General features: G+C 36.2%; 2 protein-coding genes across 3 annotated transcripts in view; one reads left to right on the top strand and one right to left on the bottom strand.

Moving 5' to 3' along the window:
* The window catches only part of si:ch73-390b10.2 (Golgi pH regulator), a 10,289-nt gene extending 8,070 nt beyond the window's left edge, over positions 1–2,219 (top strand). For both annotated transcript variants that reach the window (XM_016232561.1, XM_016232562.1), the window contains exon 14: positions 563–2,219. In XM_016232561.1, the coding sequence (XP_016088047.1) occupies positions 563–769 (207 nt within the window). In that variant the 3' untranslated portion in view covers positions 770–2,219. The remainder of the gene's footprint in view (positions 1–562) is intronic.
* Positions 2,220–14,327: 12,108 nt separating this feature from the next.
* The window catches only part of LOC107551063 (Na(+)/H(+) exchange regulatory cofactor NHE-RF3-like), an 8,260-nt gene continuing 3,314 nt past the window's right edge, over positions 14,328–19,273 (bottom strand). The window contains exons 5-8 of the mRNA XM_016232552.1: positions 16,345–16,541; positions 15,968–16,180; positions 15,361–15,687; positions 14,328–14,540 (exon numbers count right to left, since the gene is read on the bottom strand). Coding sequence (XP_016088038.1) covers positions 14,469–14,540; positions 15,361–15,687; positions 15,968–16,180; positions 16,345–16,541 — 809 coding nt within the window. The 3' untranslated portion in view covers positions 14,328–14,468. The remainder of the gene's footprint in view (positions 14,541–15,360; positions 15,688–15,967; positions 16,181–16,344; positions 16,542–19,273) is intronic.

The raw sequence follows: 19,273 nt of genomic DNA, 5'->3' as shown, positions 1-19,273 counted from the left end.
GCACCGCAGCCGACTCGTCAATAAATGAGTACAAAACAGTGTTTCCTAGCACCTGTCGCTTACTGATTGTTTGGAATTATAAATATGAGCGTAGTTCGTCTGTTAATATTACATGCACTTTTTTGTGTTGTTTTTTTTTTGTTTGTTACTCAGATGCAGGCAGTGCGCTGCATGAGACAAAAAAGTAATATAGCCAAAACAACCGCATAGCCGCTCTTTAGTGTAGATGCATGTTGATTTTATCAGACGATGCTGCGATTATAAATGAGAGTGACTCCTGGTTAACATGTATTAAAAGGGGTCGTGTTTAGTCACTATTTAGTGTGGTATTTTTTTACAATATTCACTCATCATTACAGTAAAATAGGGCATTCTAAGTCAATATACTGCAGTATTTCCTCTCTCAATCAGTAGAAAATATGGTTAACACCCGGTCATGCATGAAAAAAAAATACCGTCATGTACCGTGAAACCGGTATAATTTTGAAAAATACTGTGATATAAATTTTTGGTCATACCGCCCAGCACTAGTATGACATCTCTCTCTGCTGTCTGTTTGTAGGGAATGTATTTTGTGTCATCTGTGCTCCTGATGAGGATGAGCATGCCTTTAGAGTACCGCACTATAGTGACGGAGGTACTGGGAGAACTGCAGTTTAACTTCTACCACCGGTGGTTTGACGTGATCTTCCTGGTCAGTGCTCTCTCCAGCATCCTTTTTCTCTACCTGGCCCATAAGCAGGCACCTGAGAAGCACATGACCCTGTGACCTCACAAGTGACCTCATCAGAGATAGACGCACAGGACTGAAGTGTCTCCTTCTTTTGTCTCTCCTTTTGGAAGGGCATTTATGCCTCTGTCCTGTAATGAGCATTATTGGGTCTGTATTTCCTGAATCAGGAGGGGCCCAGAAACAGAGTGTTTATTTGATTTTGGGTTCAAAAAATGTTGATTTGCTGTATAATTTAAATAGGCTCATATTAATGAAGGTGATGGAATGGTGTACAGTGTGGGTGTAGTTTTTCCTCAAAAGTGTTTATTTTTTATAAAGAACATAACATTTTCCAAACCAGGTGTTGTTATGTTTACCACGGTAGGTGAACAAACTAATTGCTCTCACTGGTTTGTTTGCCATGAAATCAGCTACTCTTGAGACATCTTTTATCATTAATAGACATCACATATATATATCTCAGCAACACCCAGAGATGTTACAGTAGACTGTTGGTCTCTTGTTTTTCTTTCAGGCCTGTTAATTGTTGCTATCATTCCATGTCTCATTAAGAACTGTAATAATTCACACGTGGATACTGTATTGAGTGGGAGTCATAATCTTCTACTGAAATCATGTCAACTAGAAAAGGGTTAAGAATATATGTACTAAGTTGGGCTTTTGTGTTGTCATTCTTTTGTGGTAGATGGACAGGTGCTTTTGATTTACTGAAAAGGCACTGTCTACATGCCAGAGATGTAACTGTCTCCAATTTATGCTCAAATACAGAAAGCTCAGGTTGCAATTAAAAGGTGTTTTCAAGCATTTCCACTGTTTCTTATTGGTACGTTCAACAGTTTGATGCTGATTTAAAAAGCTTAACGAGAAATAAATCATGTTTTGGGAAGAGTCATCTGAATGGTGTACACACTTAAACATGTTTTAATTATGTATGGTGCAGGTCACACCCCCTCAACGTATTTTGGAATTTTGAAATGACAAGATCTGCAAAGAGAATCCTCATGCTCATTGGCTGCCACTTCTATATACGCTATAGCGTAATGTTGTTTGGTGATGTGAAGAGCAAAAATGAGCCAATTAAACATTTATCATCATGCTTTGTTTGCGGAAACAATGTGAGAACAAGGAAATATATTTGATGATTGAGAAAGTCCTGAGTTGTGATGCCCAGGTTGCCTCTCTTTTGTTAGACAGGTAAGATAATTCATTATTGTGTAAAACTCACTAGTATCAATGTCTTTTACATTAAACATATATAGCAGCTATAACATTGTGTTTATATACATACAGTAAATATGTATAGATTGATACACTGTTCCCATCGTAATCAATTCAGGGTCATCACACTCTTTAGGAAAATACAGCAAGTCATTTGCATTGCCTTCAACCTATGTTTTATGAGGTTGTGCCTTCTCTGAGAACCGAATGCATGACCTTTGACTCACTTATGCCATACTTTCATGTAGGTACTGTTTGAGCTACAAGAACTCTGCATTTTATGCATCATCATATAGCATGGTCAATAACGTAGTAATAACACAGGAATACCAATGTAATAACACATTATTAACACAATAATAACACATAAATCACAGAGGAATAACAGTGACAACAGAAATAACACGGTAATAAAACAGGATTAACGCAGTAATAACACAGTAATACCGCAGTAATAACACAGTAATAACGCAGTAATAACACAGTAATAACAGAAATAACACAGTAATAACACATTAATAACACAGTAATAACACATAAATAACACAGAAATAACTCAGGAATAACACATTAATAACTCAGGAATAACACATTAATAACAGAAATAACTCAGGAATAACACAGTATTAACGCAGGAATAACACAGGAATAACAGTAATAACATAGGAATAACACATTAATAACACAGTAATAACATGGTAATAACATAAATAACAGGAATAACACAGTAATAACACATAAATCACACAGGAATAACACAGTGACAACAGAAGTAACACCGCAGTAATAACACAGGAATAACACATTATTAACACAGTAATAACATGGTAATAACATACATAACAAAGGAATAACATGGTAATAACATAAATAACTCAGGAATAACACATTATTAACACAGTAATAACACAGTAATAACATGGTAATAACATACATAACAAAGGAATAACACAGTAATAACATGGTAATAACATAAATAACTCAGGAATAACACAATAATAACACATTAATAACACAGTAATAAGAAAGGAACACAGCAATAACAGGATTAACTCAGTAATAACACCTGAATCACACAAATAACAGTGACAACAGAAATAACACAGGAATAACAAAGTAATAACACAATAATAGCACAGTAATAACACATAACACAGGAATAACACAGTAATAACAGAATAATAACAGAAATAACTCAGTAATAAAAAGAATAACTCAGGAATAACACAGTATTAACGCAGGAATAACTCCGGAATAACACAGGAATAACAGTAATAACATAGGCGGAATAACACAGTAATAACAGAAATAACTCAGGAAGAACACAATAATAACACAGTAATAACACCTAAATCACACAGGAATAACAGTGACAACAGAAATAACACAGTAATAACACAGGATTAACGCAGTAATAACACAGTAATACCGCAGTAATAACACAGTAATAACACAGGAATAACACAGTAATAACAGAATAATAACAGAAATAACTCAGTAATAAAAAGAATAACTCCGGAATAACACTAATAACAGAAATAACTCAGGAATAACACAGGAATAACACATTAATAACACAGGAATAACATTAAAAACACAGGAATAACACATTAATAACACAGTAATAACACATAAGTCACACAGGAATAACAGTGACAACAGAAATAACACAGGATTAACGCAGTAATAACACAGGAATAACAAAGTAATAACACATTAGTAGCACAGTAATAACACATAACACAGGAATAACACAGTAATAGAATAATTACAGAAATAACTCAGTAATAAAAGGAATAACTCCGGAATAACACAGTAATAACATAAATAACTCAGGAATAATACAGTAATAACACAGAAATAACTCAGGAATAACACAGTAATAACACAGGAATAACATTAAAAACACAGGAATAACACAGTAAAATACAGTAATAACATAAATAACACAGGAATAACAATGTAATAACACATAAATGACAGGAATAACAGTGACAACAGGAATAACACAGTGACAACAGAAATAACACAGGATTAACTCAGTAATAACACAGGAATAACACATTAATAACACAGTAATAACATGGTAATAACATAAATAACAGGAATAACACAGTAATAACACATAAATCACACAGGAATAACACAGTGACAACAGAAATAACACAGGATTAACACAGTAATAACACAGGAATAACAACGTAATAACACATTAATAGCACAGTAATAACACATAAAACAGGAATAATACAGTAATAACAGAATAATAACAGAAATAAATCAGTAATAACAGGAATAACTTCGGAATAACACAGTAATAACAGAAATAACTCAGGAATAACACAGTAATAACACATTAATAACACAGGAATAACACAGTAATAACGCAGTAATAACACTGGAATGACACATTAATAACACGGTAATAACACATGAATAACAATGTAATAACACATTATTAACACAGTGACAACAGAAATAACACAGGATTAACTCAGTAATAACACAGTAATAACGCAGTAATAACACTGGAATGACACATTAATAACACGGTAATAACACATGAATAACAATGTAATAACACATTATTAACACAGTGACAACAGAAATAACACAGGATTAACACAGATAACACAGGAATAACACAGTAGTAACACAGGAATAACAAAGTAATAACACATTAATAACAAAGTAATAACACAGGAATAACAAAGTAATAGCACAGTAATAACACAGCAATAACACATTAATAACACAGGAATAATACAGTAAAACAGTAATAACATCGTAATAACATAAATAACACAGGAATAACACAGTAATAACGCAGTAATAACACAGGAATAACACATTAATAACACAGTAGTAACACAGGAATAACAAAGTAATAACACATTAATAACACAGTAATAACACAGGAATAATGCAGTAATAACATAAATAACACAGTAATAACACAGGATTAACACAGTAATAATGCAGTAATAACATAAATAACACAGTAATAACACAGGATTAACACAGTAATAACACAGTAATAACACAGGATTAACACAGTATTAACACAATGAAACAAAATATTTTTCACTCCACTACATTTCTATCAAGGTCCTCGAAGTAGAAAGTCGTTACTATGTAGCAGCTTTGAAAGTCAGTGGGTGATTTTTTTCTTCTCTAAAATGTGACTTTTTTTCAGACAGTTTATCAGTAATTAGTCTTGTAGGGCTACATGAAGTGATTGAAATTGTGTACGTGAAAATATTACCTATAAAGCCACAGAAGAACTGGAAGGAAATTTACTTTTGGTACTTAAGTACTTGTAAAAGCAAGTACTTCTGTACTTTTACTTAAGTAAAAATCTGTCTTTACAACTTTTACTTGTAATGGAGTAATATTTGACCAGCAGTATCTGTACTTTCACTCAAGTAATAGAGTTGAGTACATTGGCCGCCTCTGGTTGTTTGGGAAGGTTTCAAGAAAAAAATAGAAAAGAAAACGCTCTCATCCAAAAACAAACTCCAGGATATTTGTTTGCTAGACACGACTGGAACTTTAAATGGGACTGGGTTCAAGGGCAGATGAAAAAAAAGGGAAAAAAATAAGCTTTTTAGCAGCAAAAACTCAAGATGGGTTTGCTGCACACAGGGATAAAAAAGTACCCCATGTGTACAATGAAATATACTGCTGGATCTTTAATGTTGTGGGCCTATTTTTCTGCCGGAGATCCTGGATATCTTGTTCAGATAGATGGCATAATAGATTCTACAAAATACCAATGGATAAACAATTTAAAACTGACGGTCCATGCTAGAAATGGGCCATGGTTGGATCTTCCAACAGACAATGATCCACAAACAAATATCAAAACAAAAATGGGTCACTGAGAACAAAACCAAGCTTCTGCCCTGGCAAACCCAGTTCCCTGAGCTGAACCCTATAGAAAATCAGTGTGGTGAACTGAAGAGGAGAAGCATCAACATGCAGCTGGAAATCTAAAGGGTCTGGAGAGATTCTGTATGAAGGAATGGTATCTGATCTCCTGTAAGATGTTCTCAAAACTCTTCAGGCATTATAGGTGAAGACTCAGAGCTGTTCTCTTGGCAAAAGGAGGTTGCAAAAATGATTGGATAAAAGGGTATGATTAATTGTGAACAATGTGTATTAGAGAAAAACATTTATTTCATAATGAGATTTCTCGCCCATTTTAAATTCTAATTCTGCAACGAAAGTTTAGATTTTTGTAAATTTTTAGAATTAAATATCTAAAGGATTGATAATACAGTTTAATTTTCACAGCCTTCTTTGAACATATTTACCAAGGGTATGAATAATTTTGAGCACAACTGTAAATGTATTTGGTCTTGGTGGAATAGATCTGCTACACTGCTGCTACTGTTGGTTACTGCTGTATTTGTAGATTATAGCTGCTGCTGCTGCAAGCAAGTACAGGAACTTGCTACTGCCAATACATAAGCCGATATGGTGCTGTGAGTATTTAAGACATACGTCTTCTGCACAAATAACATATATAAATAATCCCCCAACAAAGCTGGAAAGAGAAGATAAACAACAGCTAAAATGTGTATGCTGCTGACAGCATGAAAACATACTGCTGATATTCAATAATATGCTTGAAAGCATCCCCATAAGGCAGGAGAGAGATGAAATCCCCCGAAAAAGCAGATCTATTGCTAAGACATATGTACTGCTGCTGCTCCGGAGAGCCATGAGACTGCATGTTTGCTATCTATGTGAGCCTGCCTGCTTTGCAGAATGGCTTAACACTATTGCTGTGTGTACCTGATCAGTTGACCAGATAGTGTAAAACTAATGACTTGACTTAAATGTGTATCTGGGCTAGTGAAGCCCAGATAAATTAGTGGCTTAGCAGTGAGAACCTGGGTGCTGAATTATTTAACTAAGGACCTAAAAAACTGTCTGAGCCAATGTAGCTCAAACTTAGGTAGAAACGCACAATATGTGTGTCATTAAAAATGAATCACATTGTAAGCTGATAGATGAAGTCCCTCTCAGCAACCACCTGACTGTTAAATTTCATCATTCAATATATATCATAGTCATATCCTCTTACCTTTTTTTGTATCTTTATATTAAACTAATTTGTAATTATCTTTAACTATCACTAAACATAATTTTTCATAAACTCTAGTCTTCACTATCACTGAACGAAATGTTACAAGTGAAAAATACGTGGCCCCTTTAAGAGTGAGCGCTCTCTTCTGAACTGTCTGCATCGCATGATGTGCGCCATGAGTTCACGTATATGTATCACATATCATTTCCACGAACCGGTTCTTTTTGGACAGATTGGCTCATTGAACCAGTTCAAAAAGCCAATTCATCGGTTCCTGACATCATCAAGCAATAACGTCTCTACCCATTTCTTTTCTAAAAAACTCAGTGCCATGGTGTATCAATGAAAAATTCAAACAAGTCATTTGTGTGAAAGCATATTGCTGATTATTGCCATATAATTCACTTAAGTTAATGGTGTTTGTGGTCACAGTTTCATTCGCGGATCCTCAGATACGACTGATTTAGCAATATTGACAAGCCTACAACTTGGATAAGATTCCTAAATGTTTCACACCTACAGCACACATTACAGATATTGATGCACAAAGGGATATGTTCAACATGTCTACAGTATAAAGAATGAATAGGCTAAACCAGTCTTAAAAACTCCTTAATTTCACTTAAGCAACTTTAAATATAATATGCATGCACAATAAACTATTGTAAAATTTATTTACATCACTCAACAGAAAGGTTTTTGCAGGTTTTAATAAAATGAAAATTAATAACAGTCATAATAAACATGTTTCCAGTATGCGCCTCAGGCTTGCACAGTATCATCAACTCACTCATTATAATCTTCTGTACTCCTCGGCAAACTTCGCCACGGCTAATTCGGTTCTTGTTGAGTCCTCTGTAATCCTCAGCAAACTTTGACAGTTGGTTGAACCGGCTCATTTGGTTCTTTTTGAGTTGGACGTGCTACTTCGACTGTGCGTCCTGCGTCATCAACCCGGAACTAAAGTTCGATTCAGTTCGATTTGTAAACCGGCTCAACCGGTTACTTCCTGAGAACCTGCTCAAAAATAAAGATTTGTTCAAGAACAGAACATCACTAGTATACCGTATATGGGTAAATTATTTTCTGTTGCTCAAAGTGAGGCTGTTGACAGTAGGACGGGTGTGAAAGACAGTTATACGGGTTCACCTTGAGTTAGGATAATTAAAGCTTTGAAACGCCAACTGCAAACCGATCCCACTTAAATCCCATCTGAAATCAGCCCGTTCACACATAATGTATATGCATGCCCATAGAAAACATTGAAAGCATTGGAGGTTTCGCGCAAATAGGTACTCCCCAATTCACTTTACTGTTCTAAAATCGGTGAAGCTTTGGCCGCTTGCTGCTGTTATACGATATGCTTAGTAATTACTCCTCTCTCAAATACCTGCGCGTAGTTTTACGACTTAAACAGGTCCATCTCAATAAATTAGAATGTCATGGAAAAGTTCATTTATTTCAGTAATTCAACTCAAATTGTGAAACTTGTGTATTAAATAAATTCAATGCAGTAGTTTAAGTCTTTGGTTCTAATCTCAACAAATTAGAATACTTCATATGACCAATAAAAAAACATTTTTAGTGAATTATTGGCCTTCTGGAAAGTATGTTCATTTACTGTACATGTACTCAATACGTGGTAGGGGCTCCTTTTGCTTTAATTACTGCCTCAATTCGGCGTGGCATGGAGGTGATCAGTTTGTGGTACTGCTGAGGTGGTATGGAAGCCCAGGTTTCTTTGACAGTGGCCTTCAGCTCATCTGCATTTGTTGGTCTCATGTTTCTCGTTTTCCTCTTGACAATACCCCATAGATTCTCTATTGGGTTCAGGTCTGGTGATTTTGCTGGCCAGTCAAGCACACCAACACCATGGTCATTTAACCAACTTTTGGTGCTTTTGGCAGTGTGGGCAGGTGCCAAATCCTGCTGGAAAATTTGCAAGTTTAGAAAAAGCTGATGAGAACAATAATGCACTGAAATGAGAAGAAAAGGGTACAAACTTTACAAGGGTACAAACAGGTAAGTGTTCCATAGACACTATATGAAGGCATATCGCTTTTACCGTGATGGGTCAACATGAAGGGTCTATGAACTGAAAAGTGTATGAGATTAAAGTATGTACTAAAACAATACAAAATATTTCAAATCTAGAAATCTAGAATATATGACAGCTTAGAGGCAGTGTTACATCTGAAAGTAACAGCAAAGAGACAGCAGGGACTAACCGATGATCCTGTGCTCCATTGATATGGCCTCTTTCGAGTGAGCTGTGAATTTGGAGAGGCTCTGGGCTCTATTTCCATACGTCATTTTTTTTTTTGTTGGGGTGGCTGAAACACACCTTCATAGTCCTAAAGAAGGAACAGACATCATCATGTAATGCTAGGCAGGTTTAATTAGTACTTTATAGATTAAATCTAAACACAATGCTTGTGCCATTCTGAAATATACCATGGATTTTAAACAGAAAGTGGTACATGTATTAAATAAATCTGAAAATAAATGAAAATTATAGATAGGAGGGACTAACCAAATCTTCTGTGCTCCATGGGCACAGCCTCTTTCGACTGCACTGGGAACTTTGTTGCTGTGCTAAATAAGTAGATATGGGTGCTCTCTTGGGTAAAGAAGCGGGTAAAGTTGTTGCCTGTGGCAAAGAGGTAGGCACAACTGCTCCTTGTGGGAACACGGCAGGCTTGGGCGCTACCTCTAGGGACAAGGCAGCACAGGGTGCTCCCTGTGGGGTCCGATGGGCAGGGATGATCTTTGTGGGGACCTGGTGAGCATGGGTGCTTCCTGTGGAAAAAGGTTTCATAGAGGTAATCTAAAGACATATTGGTTTTACCCTTTCAACATGAAGATCTATGAATTGAAAAGTGTATATTGAAAATAAATACAAAGGATGATTCAAAGAGGATTCAGAAAACATGGAAGATTAGTTAAAGACAGTGTTTCAACTTTTGAATGAATCTAAGATTAAAAATAAGAGACAAGATGGACTAACCAATGCTCCTGTGCTCCAGGGAAATGGACTCTTTTGGGTAAGCTGTGAATTTAGAGAGGCTCTAGGCTCTAATTCCACACGCCGTTTTTTTAGTGGAGGTGGCTGAAACAGACATTTATTTTCCTATTGAAGGAATAGACATCATCATCTAATGCTCCACAGGTTTAATGAGTACTTCTTAGACAAAATTTAAAGACACTGCATCTACCGTTGTAAAAATAAATCTGAAATAAATTAAAATAAGAGATAGGTGGGACTAACCAAATCTTCTGTGCTCCATTGGCATGGCCTCCCTTACGAAAAATAAGTTTATTCAATTGTGCTATTAGTATACTTCTTTTAAACTAAAAATAGGAAAGTATACTTTTAGTCTACTTTTTATGTACTTCTCAGAAATGGGCTCTATATACTTCTCAGAAATATATTTAAAATTACATTTAAGTATACTTGACTTATACTTAGAAAAAGTCTAAATATATTTGAGCTATACTTGTGTTCCTAGAATCCGTGTGTTCATTGTTATACTGCAGAGGGCGCTAGCACACATCTTCTGTACAGAATTTCCAAAAAACACAAGTGAAGAATAAACCGAAACAACAGATGCTTCCACATGTAATCTAACACGATCATCAGACATAAAACGGTATCAAATCTATGTAACATTATGGATTAAAATGTCGACCAATGAAGAGGTAATACTAACTGTCAAGCTTTGGGGTGTTGATCGACTCTATCTACGTTTTGATTATCATTCTGAATCCAATTCATAGTCTTTTTTCATCTTTTTGTTCAAAATGTTGTTTATTTTTTATTTATGAAACTTATCCACATTCAATTGTTTAAAAAAGAATGCATGAAGCTAGAATAAAATGTTTTGTTTACAAGCAGATACCCTGTTATTTTGATGTTTTGTATGTACAGATATTCATGTAACAAAATATATACAAATTAATACCTAAATAGGGACATAGTAGTATACTTAATGTACTCAAAGTTTACTACTGTTATACTTAAAATATACTTTTATATACTAGAAAGTGGGCCAATTTAGTCCCAATGAGTATTGAAATAGTACACTGATATTTGTATACTTACTACATAGTGTATACTTAAAAATATACTTGAACTTTACTTAAGAATACTTACTAAAATAAACTTGAAGTATACTACTTTTTGGTAAGGGCTTTTCCGACTGGACTGGGAACTTTTTTTCCTGTTGGAAAGAGGCAGGCATGAGTGCTACCTGAGGTGGGAAAATGGGTTTGGGTGCTCCGTGTAGGAAAAAGGTCTGCACAAGTGCTTTTGGAAAACAGTCCTTCACAAGGGTTTCTTGTGAGGACTTGATGAGCACTGATGCTCTCTGATGGGTCCAAGAGGGCATTAGTGCTCTCTCTGAGGAATGCAAGGGCACAAGTGCTCCTTGTGGGGACCCAGTGGCCATGGGTGTTCCCTGTGGGGACCCTCCCTGTACAGGTGCCAAGATGTCATGCTTTCTCTGATTCTGCAACAGACTGGGTGCTCCATGTGCAAAAGAGGTTTGAGGCATGGGTGCACCTTGTGGGAATCTGGCTCCCTGCAGAAAAGAAGTTTGAGGCCCCTGCTCCTTCCATTTTCTTTTCTGTTGGGAACCAGCAGGCATGGGTGGTCTTTGTGGGAACTTGGCTTCCTGTGGATAAGAGGTTTGAGTCGTCGACTGCCTCCACTTTCCATTTTGTGGGGACCTGGCAGACATGGCTCCTCCGTGTGGGGCCCTGGCGGGTACAGGTATTCCCTGTGTGACAGAAATCCGAGACTTCTGCTGCCTCCACTTTCTTCCCTGTCAGGAACAGGCAGGCATGGATGCTCCTTGTAGAAACCGTGCTCCTACTGGGAAAGAAGCTTGAGGGTTTTGCTGTTTCCACTTTCTTCTCTTCGGGTCCCCAACAGATACAGGTGCTCCCTGTTGGAACCTTTTCGGACATGGGTGCTTTTTGTGGGTTCCTGGATCCCTGGGGCAAAAAGTTTAGATGAGGCTTCTGTTGCCTCCACTTTCTTCTCTTTAGGAGCCTGGTGGGTACAGATGCTCCTTGTACAAAAGAGGCATGAGGTTTCTCCTGCCTCATTGTCATGATGAATAGGGCTCTTAGATGGTGGTAAGACAGATGATCCAAAGTATGAATGACACCAAGGTTGTGCAAGATTGCTTCTGTATTCAAAGAACACGATCTAGATTTGTAAAACCTTGTGAGAGAAAAAAGAGAGGGAAGAGATGAGTTGAGTAAACTGAGTAAAAAAAGAGCATGTAATTTAGTTGTCGAGTCTTGTATTAACGGGCCAATTTCTATTTCACTTAGGATCACCCATATTCTTAGAAAGGGACCTGAATATATTGAACAGTGTTGTGTTGGTGATCAGAGAGATAATATTGCATCATTAATTATCAACACTATTTTTACAACTTAAGCACGGTGCACACTGTACAATTTTGGCCACAATTTTGCCATCAAAAAGCAGAGATCTTAAATTCTTGAGTTGCCTAGTGTGACATGTTTAATGATGGTGAATTCATGGTTTTGTGGCATGTGGCAGTGTAAAAAATACACCATACTACAGTGTGACAGCTCTTAAGGTTTGCATGCATTGAAGAACCTGAATGATGAATTGATGGACTGATGAATTCAGATTTTTTTGTGTGTGACTATACACACAGGACACCACTGATGTAGTATTTCACTAAATCTCAACATATTCATCACAACTACTTGTTTATGTACATATATAGTCTAATGACTTAATCCTGAAATAGAATATTGCGTATTTTGCATTTTTCAGAGACCCTTTTTGGTGCAATGAAAAAGTCTATGCTCAGACTGTAAAAATAATTCCACCCATTTCAACTTAAGTTCAGTTGCTGCCTTCATTTTTTCCCCAAGTCATTTCAACTTAAATGACATTAAACTGATCTGAAAAATCAAGTTGAATTTCATATAATTTCATATAACTTAAAATTGCTCAACTTATTTTGATGAGTTAAAGTAATGTAAAATCATAAGTTGCCATGACATACATAATATCATGTTACACTGTGTATAGAGAAATATCAAAATATAGATTACATGTTTCTTTTTTAAACACCAAAATTTAAACTCATCGAAGCCACTTGTTAATTCTTGAAGTGAATTTATGCCTGGATGGTTAGTAGATTCACTGTTTAGGACTGTCGCCTTGAACTTAAAAACGCAAGTATAGAATGACGCGCCAGTGTGCATCGTTCAATTTGTCATTGCATTTTCTTATAGTATTCAAAAATTCGCAGAGTGTATGGTGTGCTTTATTGTAAATACAAACACTAAGACAATTCCATTGCCCTGTTTAAACAGAACTTCCCAAGTCATTTCAACTTAAATGACATTAAACTGATCTGAAAAATCAAGTTGAATTTCATATAACTTAAAATTGCTCAACTTATTTTGATGAGTTAAAGTAATGTAAAATCATAAGTTGCCATGACATACATAATATCATGTTACACTGTGTATAGAGAAATATCAAAATATAGATTACATGTTTCTTTTTTAAACACCAAAATTTAAACTCATCGAAGCCACTTGTTAATTCTTGAAGTGAATTTATGCCTGGATGGTTAGTAGATTCACTGTTTAGGACTGTCGCCTTGAACTTAAAAACGCAAGTATAGAATGACGCGCCAGTGTGCATCGTTCAATTTGTCATTGCATTTTCTTATAGTATTCAAAAATTCGCAGAGTGTATGGTGTGCTTTATTGTAAATACAAACACTAAGACAATTCCATTGCCCTGTTTAAACAGAACTTTCACGGAGTCATAAAAAGACTGTATTGTTCGATTAAAGCTGGAGCTATGCAATATAGAAAGTGATTGGTTTTTAATTCATGATGTAGATTTGCTTGCATATTTGACTGACATTTATTTTTCTTTATGTGGTAGGCATTTAAAATACACAAACATTGGTGCTAACACTTGCTAAAGAACTGCTGATTGCACCTTTAAAATAAGAATGGTTTTCACATTTGACATCACACCAAATAAAGAAATTTTATTCAGTAGGCATTCAAGAGAAAAAGACAAAAAATTCTGTAGAATAAATTATATATCAAGAAGTATGCATTGCCTCAAAGACCATAACTACTTGTGATTTTATATTTCATGTATAACGAGCATGATAATGCCAGTTCAAATAGATCGTTGTTGTTGTAGATCCCAATGAAAGCAGTACAGAAATAATCATTGTCACTAATGGCTATGTAAATTCACATTGATCAGTGGTCTTACAGTCTTTTGTTCAAAGGTGCTTTCCCCCTCTTAACAGATTGTACAGTAGTTGATCAGGTAAGTTCGTTAACCTGTCACTAAATCACAGTATTGGAAGTATCTGTTGGTACAGAAGTGTGGTGTGTTCAGAGTTTGTCGTCCTCACTCGCATCTGATGCTGAAGATGATGATGATGAAGAGGATGAAGATGACGACGACTAGGGTGCAAAAACAAATGTTACAGTTAGTAGCTCTTTTAGGTAATGGTTTGTATCCTTAAAGGAAGAGTTAATAGAGTTACCTCAGAATATGACAAAAGAAAGGCAATCACAATATACACCAGATTCACATTAGATTTTTTTATGTTTTTGAAAGAAGTCTCTTATGCTCACCAAGACTGCATGGACATTTAGAAATATTTTAGGATACCTGCATGGAGTTTTTTTTTTCTTTTAATTTTTGAGCTCAACAACCCAGATTCCGATTCACTTTTGTTTTAATAAAAAAAAATAAAAAATTGCCAGCATACAGTTCTTCAGAATTAATTTTACATTCCACAGGTTTTGAATGGCATGGGTGTGAATAAGTGAGTAAATGAGTAAGTGATGGCAGAATGAAAAACTTAGTATTGTGAGGTATATTGTGAATATTGAAACCATTTAGAAATGCTGAAAAGCAATACTGACCCTTGACCGGGTTTGAGCAGGTGGAGTGGCCGGTCTTTCGTTGTCACGTTCTGTATCTTTCCTCTCATCATCCTGTGCATAAGCTGGTGCCGGAACATCAGCGGAGGGCTCTTTATTCAGCAGTTGAGGGGTGATGGCGATCCCTTGTGCTTTCAGGTGCTCATAGGCTGTCCTCTCAGCCACTAAGAGGACCAGCGTGTCCCCGCTCTTGCGGATGAGGTTAACAACCTCCTCATGTGTGCTCATTTGTAAGTGAGTAAATGAGTAAGTGATGGCAGAATGAAAAACTTAGTATTGTGAGGTATATTGTGAATATTGAAACCATTTAGAAATGCTGAAAAGCAATACTGACCCTTGACCGGGTTTGAGCAGGTGGAGTGGCCGGTCTTTCGTTGTCACGTTCTGTATATTTCCTCTCATCATCCTGTGCATAAGCTGGTGCCGGAACATCAGCGGAGGGCTCTTTATTCAGCAGTTGAGGGGTGATGGCGATCCCTTGTGCTTTCAGGTGCTCATAGGCTGTCCTCTCAGCCACTAAGAGGACCAGCGTGTCCCCGCTCTTGCGGATGAGGTTAACAACCTCCTCATGTGTGCTCATTTCCACGTTCACCCCATTCACCTCCACAACAATGTCATCATCCTCCAGTCCAGCTCTGTCTGCTGCGCCACTTTTCACCACCTGACAGAAAACACATTAACAGGTTAATTCAACCCAAAATGAAAATCAGTTACCCACCCTCAAGTTCTATATCTGAAGGACATTTTTGAAGAATATCATGTCCACTCTTTTACATATAATGAAAGTGAATGGGTGAATCTATCAAACTCCAAAATGAAAATCAATTCTTCATTCACTGAAAAGTTGTTTTCATGTTTTCAAAAAAAATATTTATTCAAATTGCTTAAAATCAGCATAAATCTGTTAATTGTGAAAACAATTGAATCTCTTGATGTACCACCTCTTTGATGTACTGTCCGTTAACTCCCTGGATGCCATTGAGATGGAAACCAAATCCAGCAGCGGTCTTCTCCAGCCGGCACAGTTTGGGTTTGTGGTCCACATCTGCTGGGGCAGGTACCGCTGGAGCAGGTATAGCTTCAGCTTCATGCGCAGGATAGCTGGGCGGAGATCCTCTCATTTCCTCCCAGTACAGAAGTGGAGAAACACCACCCTATACAACAAAGTATTACACAATTTAATACAGAATGTAATTTAAGATTCACATTTTTTATTTAAATACACAGTCACCAATGTACTCTTCAGTATCAGTGTAAATATTTCAAATCACTATTTATTGCTGCATTGCAGCAATCTTAGTGAATGAAAATAACTCACCAATTTGTACATTTTCTCTGTTTCAGCATCCAGCACAAGGAGGGAGCACTTGTTTCCTTGTTGAGATATTTTTTCCACCACCTGTTTATGCCTGCAGTTATCTATTTCCTGTCCATTTACAGCCACTAGTCTGTCCATATTCTTCAGTCCTGCTCGCTCAGCAGGACTTCCTTTGTCTATTTCTCCAATGTAATGACCTAAGACAGATAACAAAATATGACATGAATCAAATATTAAAACATAAAACAAATATTTGTCTATTTCTCGATTTATCTAGGGTGACCACATGTCCTGGATTTCTAAATTGCCTAAAATGTATATACACACATAATCGACCAAGTGTGGCATGCATGAAGGTGGGATCTACAGAGAACATACAAGGTAATTCAAATGTGCATGCATATACTGCATAAGGACAGTAAAGAGCACGCCAATAGAAAAACAAAACCAAAACCCTGACATTCTGGGCAATTTAGAAATCCTCGCCTGGACAAGTCTTTTAAAAAGAGTGCATATGGCTGCCCAATTTGATCTTTTCATTAAGTATGTTAATAGTATTGGAATTTATTTATTGATTGTAATTAAGAATATTAATTTAACCAATTTAATTATTAATGTGTTATTTTACTTTTGTAATGAAAAGTATTCATTAAATATTTTTTTATGAAAAGTCAGTGCTAGTTAAATAACTTTTTAATGATATTGTTAAAATACCCTCTTTTGCACCCTACATAATTTCCTGTTCATAAGAACATCTTGTGATATTTAATCATATTAAAATGCTAATCCTTTTTTACAGCATCTTAGAGACATTTTAGTAGAAAACCTTTGCATATCACTGTACAGTGTCATCAAAATTCCTATGAAAAATTCCAAAATTCAGTTATACACCATGAACACATTGCCCTTGCACTGCAATTAACTTCAGTAAGTGCATTATGCGCCACCATGCTAGAAAGAAAAATAAACAGAACTACTGAAAGTAATGCAATGGTAAAACAAAGAGAACCTGGGCCGCTAACACCAAATTTCCAGGACCCAGGAAACTACAGTCCCGCTGTATTTCCCCTGAGTTCATGTCTGGGAGCAGTGCACTTGACCTCAGGTTGCTCTAGAGAGGCGTCTATGCAATTAGTGTACTGTTAGTCATTTTGGATGACATTAAATAAAGGATGAAATTCTTAAAACTTACAACATAATGAATAAATAGCTTGGGACCTATTTAAAATTCATTATCTGCAACTCTTTTACATTTCTTGGCTGGTCAGATACAGATGCACTGCTAAAACATTTCCCTCAGCAGGAACCAAAAGATAAGCCACCAAAACAAATCTGACAAGAACATAATACCCAGAAAGGAACAAGGTGCTTTTGGAAAGGTTTTGTATATCCAAAATAAAAGCCTCACCAATATTCTATTTTAAACTGTCTTTTGAACAACTGAAGCAGATTTAATTTAGACTGAAATTAGGCTAAATTTGACAGGGCCTTAAATCATTTTGATAATACAATGTGTAATAGGCTAAATTTCATGTTGACTTCCTCACCCTGACACATGGCAAGCACTTACCTGCACGTCTAGTATCTTCCTTCAGGACAAAGCAATAACCATCTGCTCTCTTGGTCATGTCTGCAATGCGTGGCTTATGTGGGAGGTGCCTGACTGTGGCATTAGCCATACTTGGTCGAATGCCTTTGCTCTTGAAGAATTTGTCAGTGTCCTCATCCACCAACAGAAGCATCAGTTTGTCCCCGGCTGCTTTCACCTACAATAATAATAGGAGTACATTATTCTAATATTTTCCTAAAACGCTGATATTTGGGGCAATGTAGGGTAAAACAGTAGAGTCAAGGTCTTCAGCAGCATCCATTCAGGTTGCAAAGAAAAGAAGATATTTTGAAGAATGTTGGTAACCAAAACATTCTGGGTCACCCTTGACTTCCACTGCATGGACAAAAAAAGCATAACAGAAGTCAGTGGAACCAGGAACTGTTTGATTAACCAACATTCTTCAAAATATCTTATTTTGTGTTCCATGAAATAAAGTAAGTAATACAGGTTTGGAACAACATGTGAATGAGTGAATGATGACAGGATTTAAATTTTTGGGTGGACTATCCCTTTAAAGCTTTTCTAAAATGGTAAATCTACTATAAAATTGGTGATAAAGCGGTGATGTTAAAAATGTTTGCAGTTAGAATAAAGGCATAATTTTAATTTACCTTTTGCACAGTCTGATCATGTGAGAGATTCTCCACATTTTCACTGTTTATCTCCACTATACGATCACTCAGCTTCACACCGGCCTGATCAGCTGTTCCTCCAGAGACCACGTCTGTCATGAATATGCCTTGAGTACCTGAGAGAAAACAGGGTTAGATCAAGTAGTTACTGTTAGTACTTCATCTCACATGTCAGACAAAATATTTCTGACAATGATCAACATTGACAGACTAATTCAAAACAGGTCTAAGAAAATGAGTTAAAGTTTAACTCTCTCAGGCTCAGATGACCATTCACTGACTTGACTGGAATGGAAAACACTTTTTTTGAGTTGGCAAGCTCTAATCTAACAAGCTGACCATGAGGACTTATGAGGATGAGCTAATGACGGGAATTAACAAAGTTTGGCATGCACCATTAAGAGGGTTTAACATCCATGGAACCTTTCCACTGCACAGAAGGGTTTTTTTTTATAATGGAAAAATGTTCTTCAGATTATTAAACTCTTCTTATATTCTTCTTCAAAAAAAGTTGTTTTAAGATGGTTCTTTTTGGAACCGAAAATCTATGGCATCGCTGCAAAAACCCTCTTTTGGAACCTTTATTTTCAAGTGTTTAATTTTAAGAATGTAATAAATTCAAATCACAAAGTCTACAAACATTTAATATTTCTGTCATTCTCACCATTTATCTGAATTTGTATTT

This window comes from Sinocyclocheilus grahami, unplaced genomic scaffold (assembly GCF_001515645.1).
Source record: "Sinocyclocheilus grahami isolate Dianchi unplaced genomic scaffold, SAMN03320097.WGS_v1.1 scaffold413.1, whole genome shotgun sequence".
Classification (NCBI taxonomy): Eukaryota; Metazoa; Chordata; class Actinopteri; order Cypriniformes; family Cyprinidae; genus Sinocyclocheilus; species Sinocyclocheilus grahami.
The sequence above is the reverse complement of the archived record's forward strand: the minus strand, read 5'-3'. Positions and strand labels throughout refer to the sequence as shown.